The 25381-nt window shown below is 34.4% G+C and overlaps 1 protein-coding gene across 2 annotated transcripts in view; it reads left to right on the forward strand.

The window, feature by feature from the left end:
- The window catches only part of LOC140450574 (transducin-like enhancer protein 4), a 763102-nt gene that overhangs the window by 725362 nt on the left and 12359 nt on the right, over positions 1–25381 (forward strand). For both annotated transcript variants that reach the window (XM_072544231.1, XM_072544235.1), the window contains 3 exons: positions 955–1050; positions 22246–22585; positions 23520–23691. In XM_072544231.1, coding sequence (XP_072400332.1) covers positions 955–1050; positions 22246–22585; positions 23520–23691 — 608 coding nt within the window. The remainder of the gene's footprint in view (positions 1–954; positions 1051–22245; positions 22586–23519; positions 23692–25381) is intronic.

The raw sequence follows: 25381 nt of genomic DNA on the forward strand, positions 1-25381 counted from the left end.
CGTTTGTGCACCACTATGTAAGTGCTATTTCTCTTGGGTCTTGTTAATAAATTTGCTTAAGTTGTTTGTTCTGGAAGTTGGCGTTATTCCTTTCTTTTTTATGTGTTTGGTTATTTTTGATGATATCTGGCCTGTATATGTAATCAACCAGAATGTACTGGGTTTTTTCTCTGTTGATGGAATTTTGGACTAATTTCAGGACTTTCTTATAAAGTTAATATTGCCAATATGATCGCCAATCTTCGATAATCGAGCCGGGCGCTAAAGAAGAAGAAGAAATTATCAAAAATAAAAATGTACAATGGGATATATAAGAAAATCCAAATTTGTAGATATTCGTAGAAAAATTTTAAACTTGCCAAATCCTCAAAGTTATAGCTATTGCTATTTCAGATCATCTACCACTCGGTATGGAACTGGCGACATAGTTGGATTAAAGAATCATGGAAGATGGAGCTCTATACATGTAGTTGAAGAATTCATTAGTCAGTCTATGACAAACAAGTCAACTACAGCAAATACCATTACTAAACAGATAAATAATAATGAAGCATATTCTTCCCTTATAGCAATCGAAATTCCACATATTTGTATTGAAAACTCTTCCAAAGTTAATGATTATTCAAGGTCAGGGCATTATATTCATTGTAATATTACTCATTTCAATCTTATAAACAAATAAAATTGTTCATTAAAGATTTAACATTAATAAATTAGACGTAGGTAAAGTATAGTATATTACTCGCAATAATGGCTATTATTCTCTCGGAATAATATTCCCTTGCCGCAAACGTGTCTCGGTTCATAAATGTTCATCGGGAATAATAACTATCATTATGGACCCGTGGTGTAATCTCATAACTTTGTAGTAGTAACTAATAGAGTTCTAAAATAACAAAGCTGTAGTGCCTAGAAGTATAATTATTTGTTCTGATTTTGCTTTTTTTATTACAGAGAAATTCAATATCACCGGCTGAAAAATACAGACCAAGAACACCTCAGGAACCAGAGCTGAAAAAGCCTAAAAAGGAAGAAAAAGACCTCGGTCACGTAAGTATTAAAGTACGTAGTCTTAACCTAATTAACTCCACATTGTATTTCTGCACTAATATTTGCAATAACTCTAGTAGTATAAAATATAAGGGATATCAACATTTTCTCTAATTTAAAAACCCTGATTATGATACAACTAAATCGTTTTTCAACGAGCTGAAATCATATTTCTAAAAAAATATCCCAAATAAAGCAATCGCTATCATCATGGGCAATTTAAACTCAAGAATTGGTGTTACTGTGGCTGACGAACATATACGAAATGTTGTGGGTAGTTATGGATTAGGTGAACGTAATTCAAGGGGAGACTGCCTTATCCAGTTTTGTGTTGACAATGATTTGGAAATTATGAACTCTATGTATAAGCACTACCCTAGGAGATTGTACAATTGGATCTCACCTAATGGACGACACCGAAATCAGATCGATTACATAATGATTAAACATCGCTGGAAAACATCTGTTAGTCAAAGTAAAACACGACCGGGCGCTGACTGCCGCTCTGATCACCAACTCCTTTTTGGAGTTGCAAGTTGGAGTTTGGAGTTGTGTTTTGCAACACTAAAGCAAAAAGTCAAAGCATGTGCTAGGGTCCAAAACAAGAGGATATCACAAATAAAAGATACACAATTCAAAAACCAATGTAATGAAAGATTGGAAAATATTTTACCAACCATCTGTACTCATGATTCTGAAAAGATTTGGCTAGCTTTTAAAATACCTTGATACAGATCTTGATTGACTGCAAGGCACAGTGTAATGCCGACTCAACCGGACCAAAAAAGTGTGGTTGACTGCAGATACTTTTGACCTTGAAGAACGTAGAATTGAGAACCCTCTTAGTAATTCCCAGTACCGACAGCTATCTAGAGCTATGCAGGCTACTTGAAGACAAAACAAGAACAAGCATATAGAGAAAATCTACCGTGAGATTCAACAACATGCTGACACAAATAACAGAAAGAACTCTTCGATAAAGTCAGATTACTCACACGTAAATTCACTGGTCTATCATTCAATGGTCAAATTGATTGGTCTATCAGAGATGATGAAGGCAATATACAGACGGATTTGGATAAGGTTATAGAGATTTGAAGGGCGTATTGTAAGTCTTTATACAGGATACGGACTAGATGTCCGTGGACCGTATGTACCTGAATGTTAGGCCTCCACTTTCCACTCTTCTTCAACAGGGATACTCCATACTAGCTTTGAATCTGAACCTGAGATACTTTTTGCCAAAGTGTAATTCGCTCTGAAAAGACTTAAGTTACACAAAGCAGCAGGGTATGATTTCATTACTGCTGATGTCTTGAAACATCTTCCGGTATGTGGAGGGAGAATATTACATCGATTTTGTAATGAAATCTGGCACAAAGGCGTCTAACCTGAGGATTGGAGAAAGACCATAATCATACCTCTACATAAGAAAGGTTTAACAAATAATTGTAACAACCATAAGAGTCTAGTATGAAGGACTAATGTCCATAGACTACTAGTTCTAATAGCATACGCCAGTAAGTATACATCCTACAACGTCATCTAGAAAACTTCAGAAGTTGGCAAATATCACCTGAGCAGGCTGAATTTGTGAACGGCAGAGGTACTAGAGATTAAATCCTTAATGTAAGAAAATCGTAGAAAAAGCCAGAGAATATCAGATCCCGATATTTATATGTTTTGTTGATTATACAAAGGCATTTGATAATGTTAGATGGGACAAACTATGGAATATATTGACGACAATGACATCGTTTTCGTGGTCTTTCTACTGATCGTCTTTCTATTGGGAAAACGTCTTTTGCCATCTTTACTACTCTATTTTTTGTCATTCAGCTTACATGATCATTGTATTCTACTTTTCTATTTCTTACAAAGTCCTTGACGTTTTCCATCTTGCAACTACGTCGTATGTCTGTACTTCTAGCTTTGTCCCATAGTGACTTACCATTAATTTTTCTAAGTGTGTCATATTGGTCTGATGATTGTTTTATAGGGCAAAGAAAAATGGCATAGCTGTAAAATTTAAAGTAAAAGTTAAAAGTAGTTTGGCAGCAACACTTATCAAATATTTCAGTTGTGTTCAAAATTGAAGCAGATATGATGATATCCAAATACATCTTTGAATAATTCCTTTTGGTTATTGATATTGTTGACATAGATATTTATTGTTGAAATCACTCAAGAAATCCGTGACTTAAGCAGGAACTTTTAGAGTTTCTCAAAAGTTTAAGTCACGCATATTAAAGCATCTCCGGAAATGACATTAACCTTGGTATAAAAATATGAGACGGACGTGGGAGAGTGAAAACTGTATAAAGAAAAATAAAAATAATCAAAGTTTAATAGCATCAAAAACTAATGCGACAGAAAATATCATAACTGACATTTCCGAATTTTTGTATCACGCTGCACCCATAATATTTTCTAAGCAATAATAGCAGAAACTTCAGCGATAAATTCACCATGACTGTCTTATACACGGACAAGACATAGCTGCAACATGCAACTTATTTGCGACGGTCCGATAAACTTGTGTCAGTGGGGGCCTAAGCCCTGTCCAATGTAGGCGAACAGAACGGAATTATTTGTTTACCTATTTACAATATCTAAGGTATCCTACAGTAAGTCAATGTTTTTATAAAATACCAACAAATAAGAGTGTAGCATTCAGAAAGTTTTTAGTCTATATCAGAGGGTTCCAAAAAACCACGTTTAATGTATTCGCACACACACACACAAAACAAAACAAAACAGAGAAACCTACCGTCATACCTAGTCGTCAGCCTTCGGTCGAAGACGGCACATAAAGAAGAAGAATGTATTCGCATGTAGTGTTGAATAATGTGGGTCCCATTACAAACAGAAAAATTAATATAATTCATCTAGGTCATCTATCGGACTCTAAATAAATTTCATAGTTGGTATGCTGAGATGTTACATAGTATGCATTATCATCTTATCATATAATATGAAAGCAACCATCGTTACTAAATCGATGATGAAAAAATAGAAGCCTATAGAAGTTTGCTGAAAATATCGTATCTAGATAAAGTTGCCAACCAAGAAGTCTTGCAACGACTATAAAAAAGAGTTCGCCACGGAATGAGGACTACAAGACCAGCTGCTACCAGTAATTTTCCAGCGCACTTATCACAGGAAAACGTAACAGTTTTTTTGTCGGAAGCCGGTTGTTGTTATAACTGATTGCTGTGCAGCAAATTTAGGTTATTGTACATTTTCCTTTCATGTAACCTTTTGGCTCAGGTTTTAGTGTTAACAACTATTACGACTATTAACAGTTACCCAAAAGTTTATCATTTCAAGTTTTATCATGCAGAGAATAATAATTGATTTGAGGATAGATTTTTGTAGCGCCCTATATAATCGTTTGTGTACACTTAGTGAGTCCGGTGAGGTACTTCGACGCATGAGTAAACAAAAAGAATTACTCAATATATTCAAAGAGAGGAAAATACAATACTTGGTCATGTGTTGAGAGGTGAAAGTTATGAATTACTCCAAATCATATTGGAAGGTAAAGTGCGTGGCAAAAGATCAGTTGAAAGACGCCAGAACTCGTGGCTGAAAGACCTGAGGAGATAGTTTGACCGCTCATCCACAGAAATATTTCCTGCAGAAGTTTCCACAACTAAAATTGCCATTTGAATCGCCAACCTTCGAAAGGAGACGGCGCAATAAGAAGAAGTGAATCCGCACATGGGTTGTAGAGCTATCGTTAAGTATTACGCCTAGTAGTTAGAGAATTAACCCTGATCTTTACAAACTTATATGGGAGTGAGAACTGTTAACGAAGCGTATTCCATGCGTAGAGACATTAGAATTATATGTAACCTATATTGGAATCAGACAACGAAAGTGGAAGTTGAAAATTAACTGACTAAGGATATCCAGATTTGCCGTGGGGTGCGCCAAGGGTATATTTTATCGTTGGCCGAAGTCAATTAGGGCCTAAAAATAAACGGTGAGGCACTTAATAACATAAAATATGCTGACGATACCGTCCTTTTGGCAGGAACAGTAGAAGAACTGCAACACCCCGTGCTTAACAACTAAATATATATATTGCAACGATTATGGACTAAAAATAAATTTGAAAAAAAACCAAGTTCATGGTATTTACAAAAGTACAAAACATCAAAGTTAAGCTAGTACTAGACAACACAGAAATTGAACAAATATCTTCACAGAAATACCTTGGAGCATGGATCACAGAAGATACTAATTAAACAAAACAAATAAAATGCCGCATTGAAATTGCACTGTCAATTTTTAACAGAATGAGGAAAATTTTCTGTAATCGCAATATCTATATAACGCTCTGAATAAGAATTCTTCGATGTTATATTTTCTTCACCCTTTCGTATGGGGTTGACGCCTGGACACTGAAGCAATCCAATATTAAAAACCTGGAAGCATTTGAAATGTGGTATTACCGGCGTATTCTAAAAATATCATGAATGGATCCTAAAAGAAACGCATACATAGATTCTGAAACAAAAAGGTGGAAATTGGAATTGGAAAAATCAGGAAGTTGGAATACTTGGGGCACAGCATGAGAGATCAAAAATACGAACTATTAAGGAATATAATGCAAGGCAAAATCAAAGGCAGAAGAAGCATAGGAAGACATAAAATCTCGTGGCTACGCAATCTCCGTGAATGGTTTGAATGCAGTGCACTATTCAGGCGCGTAACCAAGAAAATTATAATTGCCAAAATGATTTGCAATCTCCGATAGAAGCGGAACGTGAAGAAGAAGATGCCAGGCGTCAAGGATGGGATACTAGGAAATGCGTAATAAAGCCGTCTTACTCATAGAACAAGAAAATTTCACAAGAAAATTAAGGAAATTGCTGGTGTCTTCAAGAAAAAACAAGTCACTGGTATACATAATGACCAAAATGAATTCATAACGGACCCTAGCGATATACTTAATACTTGGAAAATGTACACAGCCAATTTGTTCAATGATGACAGAACACAAAAACCACCACAACTGGGAGACCATTTGTATGGCCCAAGTATTTTGAAAGCTGAAATTGTACACGCTATCAAACTATTAAAAAGTAACAAAACCCCAGGACCAGATGATATGTACGCAGAAACAATCAAGTTACTTAATGAAGAAAACCTAGACATTATTGTCAAGCTCTTTAACGACATCTACGATACGGGCCAGATTCCAAAAGATTGGCTTCGATCTACATTTATCGCCCTACCAAAAACACCACGTGCGAACTTCTGCAAGGACCACCGACTAATAAGCCTAATGAGTCACTTTTTGAAACTTTTCCTGAGAATACTTCACACTACATTGTTTAAGAAATGTGAAGAGGTCAGTGGATGGAGTCAGTTTGGTTTCAAAAATGGACTTGGCACGAGAGAAGCGATCTTTAGTATGCAAACATTGATACAGAATTGTTTAGATCAAAGAAAGGATGTTTTTATCTGTTTCATCGATTACGAGAAAGCATTCGATAATGTAAAACATGAATTGATGATAAAATACCTACAAGAGTTGGGATTGGATGCAAAGGATATAAGAATCATTGCCAATCTGTATTGGAATCAGACAGCAACAGTACGTCTTCAAAATTCCAACGAAACAGAAGATTTCTCCATTAAAAAAGGAGTAAGGCAAGGTTGTATACTGTCTCCAATGCTGTTCAATTTATACGTAGAAAAAGCCTTCGCAGAAGCAGTGGAAGACTCTAATAAGGGTATTAAAGTTAACGGCATATTTATTAATAACATCAGGTATGCCGATGATACAGCCATAGTGGCAGATAACATCGAAGATCTTCAATGCCTTTTGAATGATCTAACTCTTGCAAGTGAAGCTCGGGGTTTGAAAATAAATATCAAGAAGACAAAATCAATGATTATAAGTAGAAATGATTACCCCAACGCAAAGATATATGTCTCTGGAGAAGAAATCGAACAAGTCAGGCAATTCAAATACTTGGGATGTTTGCTGAATGAGGGTTGGGACCCCGAGAATGAAATAAAGAGCAGAGTTGAACAAGCCAGAAATGCTTTTTTGAGGCTTCGTAAGTTTCTGACTGATCGCAAATTGGACTTCAACCTCCGATACAAGATGCTTAAGTGTTACGTGTGGCCTGTTCTCCTGTACGGAATGGAAGCATGGACGTTAAAGGCCAGTTCCATTAACAAACTTGAAGTGTTCGAAATGTGGTGCCTGCGTCGAATGCTCAGAATATCATGGACGGACAGGGTCAGAAATGAGGAAGTACTCAGAAGAGCGGGCTTACAGGATAGGGAACTTTTTAATTATGTAAAAAGTAAGAAGACTGCATACTTGGGGCACATTATACGAGGAGAACGATACACTTTTCAGCAACTGATACTCGAAGGGAAAATAGAGGGTAGGAGAGGTCTCGGACGTAAAAAAATGTCATGGCTGCGCAATATTCGACAATGGACAGGAATCCACAGCTATGAAATGCTTCGCAATGCTGCTAAAAACAGAATTATTTAATCCAGAATATTTAACATCTCACCTGACAAGACGATGTACGGTGGACGCCTACGCAGAAATGCATGGCACCTTAAGAAGAAGACTCATAGAACGGTGCAGTTTTCAAGCTTAAAGTTTAGGTAGTCTGCACAGGATCGTTGCCTATGCTAAGATTAAGAGATACTTTATGTGTACATACGCACACACGTCGTAGATGAGAGTCGTAGCGAGAACTGTCTAAAGAAAACTTCCTACAAAAAGGCGTTTGTCTTCAACTTTGAATTGCATATGTATTATTGATATGGTAGCATTAGGTTTTTCAGGTACACAAAAATGCCATCTACAAACTTAGCAAGGTGCAAAGACTTGCTTCTCTAGGAATCACAAGAGGCTATAATGGGCCTACTGGACCTCACTTCTTTACACATATGAGTTCACCAGAAATATACGGTAATGGAAAAACTGATCAACTTGCCAAAAGAGCCTCAGATACAAAATACTTCGGTCCAGAGCCGGCCGTGGTAGTGGGCGTGGGTAGCGGCCAAAAATCATCGTCCGCGACCAAAAAAGTTAGGATCTGAATGTAATGTAACTCTTACTAGGAAACAATACCCGGTCAAACACATGGCAAAATGTATATTGGACGAACATGTGCTAAGAGGGCTGAAGTACTGCGGACAAGTAGTAATCAGCTTAGAGTCATAACATGCTTCTTTACTGGATATGCGCCAGCAAGGGACACCTGCACATAATATTTCATGGAGACTTAAACTGTAATCTCTGTTAATAACAAAAAACGTGGAACTGTCAGCCATATCTTACATGAATGCGAGTCATGACTGCGAGAATAGACTGCGAGACTACCTAGTGACTTCAAAAATATATGGTACTCATCCTCTAGTCCTGTACAAGCTGGTAAAGGGTAAATGGAAAATGTTTATACACATAAAAAAATGACTAATTTTTTGTCCATGGCCTTTTATCGTCATCACCGTCAATTTAAGAAATACCTATACATTTGTTTTTTAGTATAATATCGTACGAAGTTATTTAATAGAATTTGCTGCTGTAAAATGCGGACCTGTCTCTTTCCTTTCTCGTCCCAGTCGCAGACGGGGTCCCCCAGGGATAGGTAGCGTAGGCTAGATCGCGACAACTCAGGCCTCTTTACCATATAATGGGCCATTTACGGTGTCGCTTGATATCTTGATATCACGCCAGTATCATAAATCGTATTAGCCGTGGACAAGAAGAGAGACTCTTGCAGCGTGTAGCGCTTATTGCATTTTTTATTATTGTACGCCGAACAGGCTTAAGCATCATGTGAAGAGGTTGTTTTGCGATGTTCAGTAGCATTATAATTTAAGGCTCGATTGTATTTATTAGACGAGTAAAATGGGGAATAGCTAAAATAGAAAGAATTGGTTAGATATACAGAACATTCTTAAAGGATGTTAATAAATATATATTCCTAAATGTTAACTTAATTTTTGGATACACAGGCGATCCAAAAAAAAAGTTTTTTGTAATAAAAACGAATAAGCATAGCCTACAGCTACAAATTCTCAGCGATCTGCGCAAAATAATTCGCTGCAGCTTACAAATTCCTCTTATTCGCCGATTACACACACCTAGAGTTCTCTGTATTAAAGCAATTTAAGCTAGTAAATACCCTGTTGTACGTAGTATTTTTAAATCTTTACACTTATCTTAAAACAGCAGATACTTTGGTTTGTTTAAAGAGTTCATAAGTCTAACAGGCATATCGTTAAAATGTAAACATTAAATACAGAAAATTTATTACAATATGTATTTAAAATATTTATAAGTTGCCCACAGTTGCACATAAGCAGGTTTCACACATGTGTACACTTCACTTTTGTTTTTGAATCGGTTCAAAAAGCGAAAAAAAAAGTCTCTACTCTATGGTGGACGGCAATCGAGAGAAAAAACAAAAAGCGTCTGTTCTCTACGGGAACCAAAATAAGAGAGCGATTTTTGTTTTTGCTCGTCCAAAATTATCTGTGTATTTTGCGGGTATAGGTTAAAGTCAGGATTAGGAAATATTGCTAAGGATTGGCTTGAGTAATTATTTTGGAATTGAGGTTGGGTATTATAGGAATGATACAGCGAAAAATGTAATATTGTTTTTCTGTGCGTAAAAAACTTAAAAATATAAGACGAGGAAATTAAAATAGCAATGCAAGAAAAACAAATAGCATATAACAACTTTGTGAACAACAGGAGTCAGATATAAAGAAAAAGGAATATAGAAAAGACGTTAACATGACAAACAAGCACACCGAGAGATCTGAAAAATATACAAAAAATAGCCTAAAATCGTAAAACATTTAAAGAAGACAAAAAGACACAATAAAAGTACACATTATTGATACAGAAGATTGGATTCAGCAATGTAAAGATCTCTGGTATAACCCAACTGCTCAAATTATAGAAGACGATGAGGAAACAATGTCGACGATATAGCAATATAAGAGTTAGACAACGCCCTGACATGAATGAAAATTCGTAAACCCAAAGGGAGCTACTGAAATCCGGAGGAAATATTTTAAAACTAGGACTTCTTCATTTCATTAATGTGTTGCAAAACAACAAAACTTCTAAAGAAATGGGCAATCGCTAAAGTTAAATCAATTTGTAAAAGAGGTGAAGAAACAGCCACAAACAATTGTAGAGGTATTACCTTACTTAATTCAGGCTATAAACTATATATGCACGAATAATAGCATCAAACATACAATAACTGAATCCTTTTTGGAGGAAGATAAAGATAGGTTTCAAAAGGGTCGCTCATGCTTAGACGCTATATTCACAATTCAACAGATAATCGAAAAACGCAGTAAATATAACCTAGAAACTCATATCGCATTCGTAAATTTCACGAAAGCTTTTGATAGACTTATAAGAAATAAACTCTGGGAGATATTAGAAAATAAAGGCTTCCCAAAACAGCTAATCAATGTTGTTTAAAGTTTATAATTGGTACACGGTATTGGTACATTGGTATTGACAATAGTACTGACGAAATATTAGAACCAATCCTAATAAATCAAGAAGGAGTACAGCAAGAATGCTGCCTATCTCGAATACTTTTTAATATAAATGTAGACGACTTGATTAGACATTAGAAAACAAAAGCAACCAAGGAAATTAGTCTCCATCCAAGAACCTCAATTAACAACTGCTCTTTGCTGATGCTCAAGCAGTTCTTGCAACATTCGAAGATGACCTACACAAAGCCATACACCTTTTATACGTGTTATCATTTCAAATATGTTAGCAAAGACACCATGATTTATTAACATAACCAGGGTTGGTAAATCTCCATATTTCGACAGACGATGTATTAAACTTTTCTATAAACGGATACTTTCTTCTTCTTAGTCTTCAACCTGTGAGAAGTATCATCATATCAAGACTTCACGAGTTGATTTTTTTTTCGATTTTCCTCATCTCTATATTTTCTGTCATTCTGTCACATTCCTACAACAGAATACTAACGGTTGCGACAATGCGATTCGTATCTTGTGGGAGATTGCCACTACCTCTTTTAGCTGCGACCTTTCCTGTATGGTAAGCTTTCCGATATCATCTCTTCGAAAAATGTGCCCGAATTAACATATTATTAGTTCTGTTCTTTTCTTGATGTCTAGTTGCCTTAAGCGATCACGATAGACACGGAGAATCCTAGAGTCGAAACCAAGGGAGACAAAAAGAAGCATAGGGAGAGCTTAAAAGAGATAAGTAGATGATATAAGAATAGTTCCAATTAAACAGTGAATAAGATTGACGCAGGACAGAGAAAGATGGAAGCAATTGGGAGAGACCTACATTAAGGAGTGAATGGATAAATGTTGACGGACAGTGGTAGATAGAGGGAAAAAGAGAGGTGAAAGTTGTCTTAGAATTGACTCATTTTTAGTTTGGGTCTAGTGGTTTCTAAGCATTCGTCTCCAACAGAATATCTCATATCGCATTTATCTTTCTCCTTGGAGTCCAGCTCTCGGCAGTATACAGGAAATCTGAAAAACTAAGCTTCCTACAGCTCTGATTTTTTTTTAGATTTTCATTACTTATAGCATTTTTTGTAATTGCTAATTTTCTCTTTATTTCTTCAATGCACCCACCCTCTGCACTGACCTGAACAATATTGTTGATTTCTTTAGACGACTTTAAACTACCTTGAACATCTTTAATATGATTGGAAAATGCCCACTACTTATTGATTAATTTATTAATTTTATCTGAAATGACGTGTGTTTGGGAGTATTATTAGGAATAAAAAAGGCCAAATGTACATCTTATTAATTAAAACGTCCGAAGCACTGTAGCGACTGTAGACTTAGTCTTGAGTGTGACTCTATGAGTAACACCTTTAAGTTATTCCTGTGTATCGTTCACAGTAGAATATGGAATAAGTGTAAAGAATATCAAGTTGAATAGCAGCTTGGTTTGAGAGATGGATTGGTAACCAGAGAAGCACTTTTTGCATTTAATGTTTTGCTACAGAAATGCCGAGATCAACATAAAGATGCCTTTGCAGTTTTTATTGATTATGAAAAGGCATTAAATAGAGTACATGATGACAAGTTAATTAAACTACTAATATAAAGGAGTGATAGGCGCGACGTCAGGATCATTGAAAAATGATATCAAACAGTGACCATTCGTATTAATGGAAAGTCGACAGATAAGTCTAAAATTATAAACGAAGTCATGCAAGGTTGTGTGCTGTCGCCACTGTTGTCTATTTTATATTCAAATGTAATCTTTAAACATGCTTTGCAGAACTTGGAATACGGTGTAAAATTAATGGAAAACTGATAAATACCATCAGATACGCTGATGATACAATTATATTTAGCGATGACATAAATAAAGTTAGAAAAATATTAGTTAAATAAAATTGAATACAAAGAGTATTCAATTTTAAATATGTAGGTTGTTATATTACCGAACGATTAGATCCAGATAAAGAGATATAATGTACTTTTTTAAAAATGAGGTCACTCTTTTGTAACGATAACTTAAAAACTCAACTTCGAAAACTCTTGATTAAATGTTACGTATGGTCAGTTGTCTTATATGCTGTCGAAGCATGGATGGACCTTAAAAATATCCACTATTAACCCCTTAGAGACTTTTAGAATGTGATTGTACAGACGATATGAAAATATCGTGGACGGTGAAGCAGATAAACGAAGCAGTTCTCAACAGAGCAGAAGCTACTCATCAGTTGATTGATAGCGTCAAACGCAGCGGAATTGGTAGAAAAGAAACCTTGTGGTTGAAGAATATCAGAGATTGGACCGGGATACGGAGAGTAGAATAACTGTTCAGAATAGCTTAAGACAGAGAGAGTCTTGACTAACATCGCCAACGTGAAGAGGACTTGATAAAGCACGTTGAGACCAGGAATAATTAAAAATATCGGAAGACATGACAGTGAGTTGATGAGAACGAAACATGTCCAATGAAACATTAAAGAGTTTTCTAGAACTTTGAACTGAAGATCTGGTTTCTTTGGTATTAAATAAATTAAACAGTTTTCTAGAGACATTCTCTGTTGGTCTGTGAGGTTCGTCAAAGATATTGTTTATATAAATTGTTCTCTTATTTGTTGAAAAAATTGATTCACATTAATCTCGATTATTACGCTAATCCAGAGCCCTACAGTGCCTTAGTTTTCCATATAGAAATGATCGAGGCGTGGTCGAATTTCTTCTCCTTTAGTTAATGTTTGTTTAGATTTGTTTTAATTTATGTTCATGTTTTTCCCTCCACCACTGTCAATTTGTGGCAACAATGTACACCAAGTCATTTCCTGAATAATCTGATATGTAACATTACATTGTTAGCAAGTAATACCAACATCTTGCGGCCCTTAAAGCAAATACCCTGTGGATACCGATCCCACTCGTGTAATATTCAATACGGATTAATTTAATAGCCTCGGCTCATGCATTTTCGAGTATCGTTTATGATCGACCATAAAGTGACCACTACCGGGGGCAGTTCAACTTAATAAATTGCAATCAGTGGTACTCGGATGTGGATTCTTGGGCGTGGATTGAAATACAACGCTGTGGGATTTTTAGGATGTTAAAAAAAATAAATGGGGTAAAGTGATCATACGAATGTTCTTCGGGAAGGAATATGAGATATAATAATTAGGTCTGTATATCTATTACATATTAACAAGCAATTACTCTATAAAAATAGCTCGAATGGATCATATCCGGACCCCCAGTGTTCATATTAAGGCATATGGGAGAAAAGGTCGGGGCATATCGTCATCGTTTCTATGTGAGTGTAAAATCTCACTGTAAATGAGGATATAGGTTAAGGAGAAAAAACTATTTCAATCTTTTAATAGAAAACGTTTCGTGCAGTAATTTCTGCACTTCTTCAGTTCTAATGATTGTAAAGTCATATAAAGATGTCAAATAATGTCAAATGCATAGGTTTAGATGTTAAAAAATACATTTAGTAACTACAATAAAATTACAGTAAAAAATACATTAAAATTTTTTATAGATTTTATACAAACTTAAAAAAGTGCCAAAAATGTCACAGTATGTTACAGAAAAACAATATAATATAATACAATAATTCTATTGTATATTCTATTCTATCGCTGATGTACAATATATACGCGATAGAATAGAAGTATTATATTATATTATATTGTAATATATTACATATATGTATTATTATTATATTGTATTATAATGGAAAAGCCCAGAATTTCGGGGTCACAACTGCTTGTGTTGTTAACTAGAGGTAAAGTATTGTTGTCAATCAATAACCATGATTTTGGTTTTGTTGTAGTTAAGCATGAGTCCAAACTTAGCACGTCTTACCTCGAGTATTTTTAATAAGTTAGTAATTTCTTCGGGAGTAGAGGCTAGAAGTGTATGTCGTCTGCGAATCACAAGTTAGATATCTTACCGCTGCCTAGGTTTATTCCTTCCTCCTCACCATTCAAAACTTTGCATTATGAACTCTGTATAGATGTTATAGATGTAAATAATAAGAGAGATAAAACACATCATTGAATACATCGCTAGAGTGAAAAATAATAGATGGACTAAAAACATCTTGGAGTAGACCAAAAGTGATTCAACGAAACCAGGGAAGGCCACTCACGTGATGGACTATTGACATCAAGAAGATATGTACCAACTGGGTTACAACAGCGCAAAAGTTACGGTCCACTGTTGAACATAGGCAGTCTCCAATCTCCTTCATGTCTCTTGATTCTGGACTGCCATTATTTCCAACAAATATTTTTACTTCGTCGTTCCAATGCGTCGGTGGTCGACCTATTCTACGTTTGCCTACTCGTGGTCGCCATTCTAATATTCTTCTGGTGCATCTGTTTCATTTTAGTTGCATGTTTCACTATGTCTTTGATCTTCGTTCTGTGTCTGATGGTGTTATTGGGTATTATGTTTTATTTAATTCGTTATCTAGTCTCTAATTTTAACTGTATTTCTGATTCCAAGCATGACTCTTTCTATGGCTCTCTGGGCTACTCTTAAAATTTCCGCAGACTTTTTTGATTATGTTAATGTCTTCGCTCCGTATGTCATTACCATGACATGACATGACATATGGTTATACTACTCTTAAATATCTTATGTAATTTTCCAAAAGCAGCCCAACCCAAACCTATACTAAGCTGTATCTCGTTCGTTTGGTCGTTCTTTCCCATTTGTATTTTGTGTCCAACATGTGTTTCTTTTATGTCGATATTCTGATGTTTTGTGCGAGCACTAGATTTGTCATTGTTATGGTTTTGCTGGCTTTTATTCGGAGATCAACGTCCAATAAGAATTTTAGTAATTCCTCAAGTATCTGTTTTACATCAAGGATGTTGACTATGATAAGAATGATCTGTGTCGTCTGCGAATCTATAATATGATATATATAATATGAGTTAACCTTTCGCCGTCGATATTGGTGCCTCCATTCTCCCAAGACAGTGATAAAAAGTTTTGGCGAAATGGTATCTCTTTGTCTAACTCTTCTGAATTTCTTAATTCAGTGCTACCGAAGACAGACTTTCTGTCGTCTAAATTAGCTGGCGATATTTAACGAGATCACTCTAGACAAGTCCGAAATTTAATTGGTTCTGATCCTCCATATACTTTAGATGTCACTAAGATTATTTTGTAATATATTTATTTCGGTGCAGTGCTTTACATTTTTATACTGGTGATGGTACATACTTTTATTTTTCAGTATTCTAGATTAATTTATATTTAAATGGGAATAAGCCACAATTAAAGGTTAAAATACGTTTATTATTTATTAAACGTATTTTAACCTTTAATTGTGGCTTATTCCCATTTAAATATAAATTAATTTAAAATGCCACAAGAAAATAGCTTCAGAACAACAGTATTCTAGAAAATACCCTTTTAGAAAAAAAATTACCTCTGCCAATTCAGTTTTGGCAATTGTTATCGTGATTGAAGCGTAATCACAGCATTTGATCGCAGGCATCATATACTGTTGAATGTCAACATTGCTGCAATTAAAAAAAAAACCCTCTCACAAATCGGTAATGAAAGTTCCCTTTGATACATTTTTTTTTTGTTTTTCCTGTGCCCGTTTATGTTTCATTCCGATAGGTTTTTTACGAAGTTCTCGGTTCATAAATCTGCAATCCATCAAAACAAGTTTAATTTTCTGATTGTTGCACTCGATGTTACTTCTGTAAAGCGGCAGCGACATAACGGCTTGACGATAACGTCCAGTAGTGTTTCATGTCACTTTTTAATGTTTACTTTCCATCAAAATATGTTTAACTGGTTGGTTTAATTAAATTTGTTAGTTTTTTCGACCATTATTTTGAATATACATTACAAGTAAAATTTAAAATGTGTCAAGTCGTATGTACCAACAGAAATTGATAACACTACTTCGTCATCATTTTATCATTACTAGTGTCCTTTTTTGTTGCCTCTTTCGTCGTTCTTCGTTTGTTTTTACTGTTTACTGTTGATTATTATTGTTCATTATTAGTTTTTTGGTTTGTCTATTATATTTTCTTCATTATTCAATTTCCATTATTTCTTATTCACCCACAATGTTTTTACACCAACGTTTGAAGTCGTTACTTTTCACTGTTCTCTCTCTCTCTCTCTCTCTCTCTCTCTCTCTCTCTCTCTCTCTCTCTCTCTCTCTCACTGCAGTGTAATTGTTGATGTACGAGTATATTTTCTTTTCTTTTTAATTTTTTAGCTTGGATTTATTCTTCATAAGTTTAATATTTTCTTTCTGGTTTTCTAATTCAATCAAGCCGGTTTTTTTCACAATGTGTATGCATTATTGATTTTAACTTCAATACCCAATATCCGCATTACCTCTTCTAATACTCTTTGCTCATAGGTGTCTATTGTTAGATCATTTATCATTACGTCGTTCTTTCTTCCTTGTTTTTCCATAAATTTCATATTATCTTCGATTTGTTTCAATTCGGCTTTAATTTCTTTATTTTCTTGTTTTAGATCCTCGTTCTCGTTCCTTAACATTTTTTGATGTTTTGCAATTACCTGATCTATTGCTTTTTTCCTGCTTTTTTATCTTTTTTTGTTTCTTTAATTTCATCTGTTAGTTTATTCATAATTTCAATTATTGTATCGAGCTTTGTTTCATTATTCTTCCGTGGTCTAATTGTTAAAATTCTTCGTCTTTCATCGTTATCGGCCTCTTCATCTCTCAACTTTCTTTTTATTTCTTCGTCTGTTGCTGAGCTTTCAATGTTCCAACCTTTATATTGTTTCAGGGAATTTTCCATTGTCCGACGCCAGACACTACTTTCGACCTTTACGGTTCAGAAAAAACAGTGTCTATCATGTTATTAACAACCACCACCTACGAAGTACTGTCGCCTGGGAAATCATGCTTACAGCGGAAACGTTGCATCCTTACCTGATTCACCTATTTATAGTCTACTTTTTGTCGTTACCGATTAGTCCTTGATTGTTAATTTTTTGTTGCAATTCTCGTTATATCGGGAATATTGCAGCCGAAAATTAGCAAACGTAGTTGCCCGATCGCTGCCTTGTTGCCAATACAGTAATAAAAATAATACATTGCTTAGAAAAATCTAATTATCTAATAAAATAGAACTACTGTCATAGGGATTTCACTGGGTAATGGCCTGGGATGTCCTATGTGCTTGTCTTCTCCTGCCAGATCTTGGTATCCGAGGACCGTGATCAGTATACCTTTCCTTATTATATGTCGGTGCCATTATGAATGAACTAGAGAATTAGTTTCCCTTTGCCTTCCCCATTACAATACCACAACCACTTAATATGCTCCAGTCATACTTGCGATAGTCCAGTTTTAAACCGATCTGCCATCCTGCGCCTTGAGCTGGTACTGATGATCGCTGCTACGCTGCCTTTGTAACTAGATTTTTAAAGGATAAAGGGATGGGACATGTTTTCTCTCAGTGAGGAGAGTAAAGCATGGCTCGCGTGGGCAGGATCGCTTGCTTCCCTGAATTAGAACTGGTTTCCACTGGTATCTTAGAAAAGTATCTATCTGCTACCCTAAAAAGACCTAGACACTCTAGGAGATTTTTATAAAATTTCATTAGAATAAATTGTATATCAACATAAATCAACAGTGTTATGTTGGTTATTATATATATATATATATATATATATATATATATATATATATATATATATATATATATTGATACGATTGGAGTTTATAGAAAATAATTTATAAGTTATATACTACATAATATTAGATATAAAAAAGTATTTGATTATTTTAATAAGTTAAATACTAGAGAATTTTATAAAAATATATTTATGTGAGGGCAATTTTTAAGAAATTAGCATATAATAATTGTAAAAAGTTGTATTTTAATGTTGTAAATATATTTAAGTGAGCCATGTGCATAGGCAACCAACTATACAGTAAGTGACTGACAGAAATTAAGAATTTTTAGGAATATAAAGTGGGGTTATAATAATAATGTTAGTTTAAAATGTTTAATTTATATATATTTAATGATTTAAATGTTTATTCTGATCTGAAAAGCCTAAATGTCAACAAAATTATCAATAGAACATTAACGAATTCTCCAGAATGCAGAATTTCACCTGTGTTTATGTTGGAACATTCTGGAATAATGATTATGTCGGTGGATAGAACAGATATTTTTTTCGAGAACATCCATATAGAAGAAATAGAACTAAATCGAACATGATTTATTGCCAGATGATTCTAGAACAGAAAAAAAAAGATATAAATACCCGGTGATTTGGATTAGGATCGATCAGTTATGAGTTACAGTTACTATGAGTCCAGTTTATTATGAAAGTTAGTAGACACATTTAGTTAGTGAAGTAAATTGTTCAGAATTTTCAAGAAGGCAGTCAGAAAAGTTTAGTAAGAAATATGAAAGTTAGTTGGAGTCAGTGAATCAGTTACAAATAGTCCAATTGTTTAATATAGTGAGTTAAATGAAGATTAAAAATTATGCATATATTATTATGCACATTTATAATTATACACAAATAATTATTGAAGATTAAAAAAAGTATATTAGAAGAATATTGGAAGGAATTAAAATTATATTATGATTGGAGATTAGTATAAATCAACTTATAATAATTGGATATTGGTATATGGAAAAGAAGAATAAATATAAATGCTGTTTTGCTGGTTTGCTTGGTGGTTTATAAATGCTGATGAAGAAAAATATATCTTAAATTGGTAGAAGCTGATAATTGGAAAAAGTAATTTCACAAAAACAAGGATAACCGAAGTACGAAGACATTCAGTGGTGATTAGAATCTATATAGTGGAAAACAGTTCATTTAGGCATTCAGTGAAAGAAAGGTACAAAATTTTGTTAATATAATTTAGTTATAATCTATTTCTAATGAGTGTAGAGTAATAAAATCTCATGAAGTATTCAAAAGCGCTACAGGGTAATCCGTCAATAATCCGTCAATAAATTCCGTCCGCATTGCAAAATTCTGTCGTTTCATAAAGAGCAGGTAGGTATCACCCTGTTTTGAGGGATTAGTCCATTGTTATCGACAGATAAACACTGAGCCAGAGGCGCGCTAGTGGGATAATTGACAAAAGAATATGCATTCTTAAAAATCATATTAAAGGAAATAAAAATGTAATACAGCAGAACAGTGTTATAAAAAAAATATAAAATGTAACAATAAAATATATACGAACCGAAATCGGGAAATACTCACAAACACACACGAATGAACTTTACATATTGAAACACTTGTGGGGAGTTTAAATCAATTTATTCACAAAAACTACAAAAACTTTACTGGATACGTTATTACAATTCTACATCACTATAGTCTTCATCCGAAGAACTGTCATCATCCCCTGGTGTTATAATTATAGGGTCAACCACCTGATCGACCAAGTTGTCCAGTTCCCACATTTTATCTTCCTCTTTTAAAACATGCTGGATTGCTTTTTGCCAGTTTTCTGATGTGATTTCCATAATGGCTTGATCAAACAATACCTTGACATCTTTCATTTTAAATGTGGTATTGTGCCTTGCAACATATCCTTTAACTTGTGCCCATATAAGTTCTATGGGATTTAATTCGCAATGATATGGCGGTAGGCGTAGCACAGTTACTTTATACTTTTCTGCTACATCTTCTACGGCATATTTTATGAAACGAGATTTATGTTGTTTTACTACGGCTAGTAGTTCCTTCTTTATTGAATTCGTCTCAAACTGAATACCTTTATTTGACAGCTAGTTAATAATTTCTTGCTTTCTCCAAGCTGAAGTTGGTACCTTCTCTATGCGCCTTGAATGGTAGCTTGCATTATCCATAACCACGACCGAATCAGCTGGAAGAAATTTTAACATTTCCCCGAAGTAGTCTTCGAAGACATCCGAATTCATGTCCTCATGATAATCTCCCGTCCGACACGACTCAAAGCTTAACAAACCTTCTTTTAAAAATCCTTCTTCGCTTCCAATGTAAGCAATTATAAGCCTCTTCCCTTTTCCCGAAGGCACTTTAATACCCGTCGAAAGGCCTTCTATGAAAGCTTGGCGAGCACTTGTTACATTTTTATCTTGCCACATTTTTTGGACTATATAACCTTCGTTTATCCACGTCTCATCAAGATAAAAAATTTTCTTGTGCTCTCTGCGGTACTGTTTTATAGTTCTCAAATATTTTCGTCTCCAGCAAATGATTTCATCACTTTCCAGTAATAGTGCCTTTCGATTGTGCTTTTCCCAGGAAAAATTCATACTTTTTAAAGTTTTCCATAAAAGTTTTCTGGATATCAAAGGAATATCGTTATCTTGGCTTATCTCCATTAGTATTTTGTCAAGGGTGGGTATTTCCTTTTTAAAATAAAACGAATGAACTTTTCTTCGAATGTCACGTTTGGTGTCTTCACCTAAGATTTTTATTGGTCTTCCTGATTTTCTCTTGCATGAACTTAACTGGCCTGATATCTTTCTTTCTCGCAATAATTTAAAAATCGTGGACTGTCCAATTCCAGTCATTCGGGCACATCGCTCAACACTTTCTTGCACAGACAAACTAGGGTGATCGTGTTTTATGCAATCATATACATTTAAAATTATAACTTTTTCACTAACAGATAGCGGAGAATTTTTTACACCTCTTTTCTTTGGAGTAAATGTCGCCATTTTATAACTTTTTCACTATTTCTATATCACAATATTACTGTACGTTTAATTGGTGTAGTAACAATTACTAACTCGAATGTCGAATGATAATAATAAAATAAAAGAGGGATTATAATGAAAGTGTAAGTAAAACCTCATTACGCGTTATTAGTCTTCATGTTGATTTATTTTAGTTCTTAGTAATATTAGGAGGTGCGTCATACCCTTATCAATTTCTTCTAATGCTTTTATTCGTTCAGTAAGGAAGTGAATTTGTTTTTATAAATAAAAATGTAATTAGCTTTAATGACCATATAATGGAATACGAGTTTGAAGAATAAGTTAATCGAAAAATTAAATAAAATTGGTTATCACAAAATATCCAAAATATGATATTTTGAGGTACATCAATTTTTGACGACGAAGTTGACATCCGTCCATTTGCCTACGCCCATGACGACACCGAAATTCAGGAAAATTTTATGACACTTCATGATTTATTACTCTACACTCATTTGAAACCAATTATAGTGTCATAACAATTTCAATTTTGAAGATAGTTTGTTTAAATTTTACATTGTCTATAGAATTTAATTAGTTTTATAAGAATATCAATTTAAAGATAGTTTATTTTAAATTTACATTGGCTAGGTTAGATATATATGTGTGTTTCATAATAGTTATAATAAAGATAATTTAAAAAAGTACTTACAAACTAATTCTTTGAGAACCGCGATAAAAACCCTATATTATTAAAAATACTCATTGCTCATCATTCAAACAAACAAACACATCATAACAATATATATATATATATATATATATATATATATATATATATATATATATATATATATATATGTGTGTGTGTGTGTGTGTGTGTGTGTGTGTGTTTATCTATATATGTATATACATGCATATTCCACGTACTGCAATATCTGCTTGGTGTGTTTTTTTTTTGTTTTAATAATATTATTTTAATTAATTACAGCATAGTGACGGTGAAAAAAGCGACCAAGACTTAGTGGTGGACGATGCGTCCGAAGATCCCGTCTCTCCACCAAACGGCACCACCTCTCCGAGAGAAAACGGCATCGATAAACTACCGAAGAAAGAACACCCAGGACCGCACAGTCCCAGATCTGGAACATCTAGTAACGCATCAACGCCATCGACAAAGAAAATGGAGGAGAAACCAACCACGCCGATTTCTAAATCTGTAACACCGACGTCAGCAGCCGGATCTTCATCTGGAAGCGCATCAGGAGGGCTAAAACCTATCAAGCAACAGGGGCTGGGGCAGTATCCACCGTATTTAGCAATGTCTAATGGTAAGTAGGTATTGTCTCTTGAAAATTACTTTAAATTCATAGCTACGCTTAGGTAAGTGCAAATTATTACAAGCAATGGATACTATTTAAAAAAACTTTATCTCCTCAAGTTTAGTTCATGTTTTCGGTTGTCTCTCCGTTTTATTCCCCTAATAATTCTCATCTTTTATATTTATTTTACTTTCCTTGTTCTTTATTTATGATGACCATACCGCTTACATTTTCTATTATAATTCTCATTACCATTATTACTATGCGACAATACTTTTCACAACACAAAATATTATTCCCTTTCACAAACATGTCCCCCAATATGTCATCTTTAGATCTTCTACTCATTTAAAGTACTTGATACTTTGATATAACAAACGCCAATTATGGTGAGGCAGTTGAGATGCGCAAAATGACGTTTATTTGCCTCGAGTTACTGCTTTATCTGCCAGGTATTATTTAGTTTTATCGCACAGTTTTCTTGCCACCATTTACTTAACAACGCCCCCAAAAAGTGTCGTTAAAATCTGCGCCGTAAAATATAATAGTCGTTTTTATATCTAAAACTATTACTTTTCAAAATCATTTCACCATCATATAAATGATCGGCTCTAATTCTTTGATTTTCTTTTTTATATTGTATGTATACTTATCACTGGTACTTAAAGACAAATTTGTTTTTATCTACATTTAGATGCTTTATTCCTATCGTCTTTATTTTGTTATGTCGATATTTTCAATGCAAACTATAATTTATTTCCTCTTTTCTTTTTTCTTTCCCTCTTTGCATGTTACTAACCGTTTTGGGTGACTATATGTATTATCCATATATTTTCCAAACTCCTCTTTATTTTATTTATATCTTTCGTCCCGTTCAGGGGTTTCGTTTAGTTGCATGTTGTGCTGTTATCTATATTAATAATCAACCTTACATTATTTCTAGGTGCTGCTCCTCACGATCTGCAAGCTGCAGGAAGCTACGCTGGTTTGCATAATAATATACCACCAGCTCTTAATAGCTACCCAAGGCCACCACTACAAGTTGGATATGACCCCCATTCACAGATGAGAGCCCCTGTCGTACCAGGACTTGGTGGAATTCCTGGAGGAAAACCGTAAGTTTAACAATTACTTTCTATACGGCATGCGATACTGTTACGATTCTGTAGATCTTTTGTTATTGTTTTAATAAAGGATAAGTTTACATTGAGATTTTTTAGACAAATAAACTTGTTCGATGAATGCGTATTTATTACCTACTGTGTGATTCTTTTGTTATAGTTTTATAATATTTTTATATCTTAGTACATATGTGTATCTGACAGCAAACATGTAGAAATAACTCATATTTAGTGACCCTTTACATTGACTAGTAGGTTCGTGTTTTTGCTCTACCAGAATATATGTGTATATCCTTTTTGCGATATACTATACTCCAATATCTTATTTCTTTCCATACTAAAACGGCTCTTGCTTGTCTCATGACCTTTTCTAAATCTTTCTCCACTAATTGGCTCCATGGTCTAGGTGTGTCACTTTTCTTATTGTGTTTTAAATATTCCTGGTAGTTGTTGGGGTGTCTGTGTAGAGTTTGTAGACAACGAAGTCTTATATTCTTTAAGAAGTTAATATTGAAAATTATGAGGAACAGCAAAAGTTGTATCCTCGAACATAATTTTATTTTAAAGTTCTTCATGAATTTGTTTGTATCGTTTCCTAAACTTTTGAACCTTGGATTTAATAGCTAGTACTCCAATCTTCAAACGCCAAGCAGAAATAGAGATGATTTTCATGTTCTGTATTGATCCTAATATCTTTCTTTCAGTTTTTTCTACTTTACAATAAATGTAAATTCGTCTATTTGCTGCTGTGGTAACTATATGGAAATCAATTGTAACCTATAATCAACGAAATGCTGATGTATAATTCCAATCAAGTTTGAGAGTTATTGTGTTGCTAAAACCAAAAATTCCAGTCAGCTGATTCTATCCAGCTTAGAGGTTCTCAGAGATAGATTCGACCTTAACGAAAATATATAATATCAAATTGAAACAAACTAAATATCAAAAAGTACATACGAATATTGAACAAAATACAAGAAAAGCTTAACCACCTAGAGGTTCGTGGTATTTTATTTGATAACAATATATGGGTCTCAGTTGTATATGGCGTTTCAAAACTTCTGGTTTCCTAGGAGGGCCACAAAACAAAGAAAAAGTATCATAGAAAATTAATACACTCTGAAATTAACATTAAAATTTACAACTACTTATACATCTTTATAAAATTAGACTGAGGACCTCCTCATTTGTGACTCGATCAGTCCACGGGATCTTAAGTGTTCTCCGATATAGCCACGTCTCAAATGCTTTCAATTTTCTGCTCATATCTTCGTTCAAGATTAACGTTTCAACACCATTAAAAAAGGACAGAGAAGACATAGCATCGCAGTCTTTTATTTTTTATCGTCACTTTTATACCAAGAGAGAGATTGTGGCTCTTAAAAAGGGCCCCCATCTGGTTGAAGATGGTTCTAGCTTTTCCGATGCGCACTCTTATCTCCTGGTTGCTGGTCCATTCTTTAATTATGATGGTACCGAGGTAGTTGTAGTACCTCACTCTTTCTACTGGAGTTTGGTTGGTTGGTTGGATGATTTACAGTAGATTGTGGTACCTTTTTGATTGTTTAGCCGGAACCCGTTTAGTAGAATACCTTTTTCAGTTTCGTACAAAGCTTCGATAAATATTCTTTCACAGTATATTATAGTTTAGGGGGGACAAAATACAGCTTTGCTGTCACTTCAC

Source organism: Diabrotica undecimpunctata, chromosome 1 (genome assembly GCF_040954645.1).
Source record: "Diabrotica undecimpunctata isolate CICGRU chromosome 1, icDiaUnde3, whole genome shotgun sequence".
NCBI lineage: Eukaryota > Metazoa > Arthropoda > Insecta > Coleoptera > Chrysomelidae > Diabrotica > Diabrotica undecimpunctata.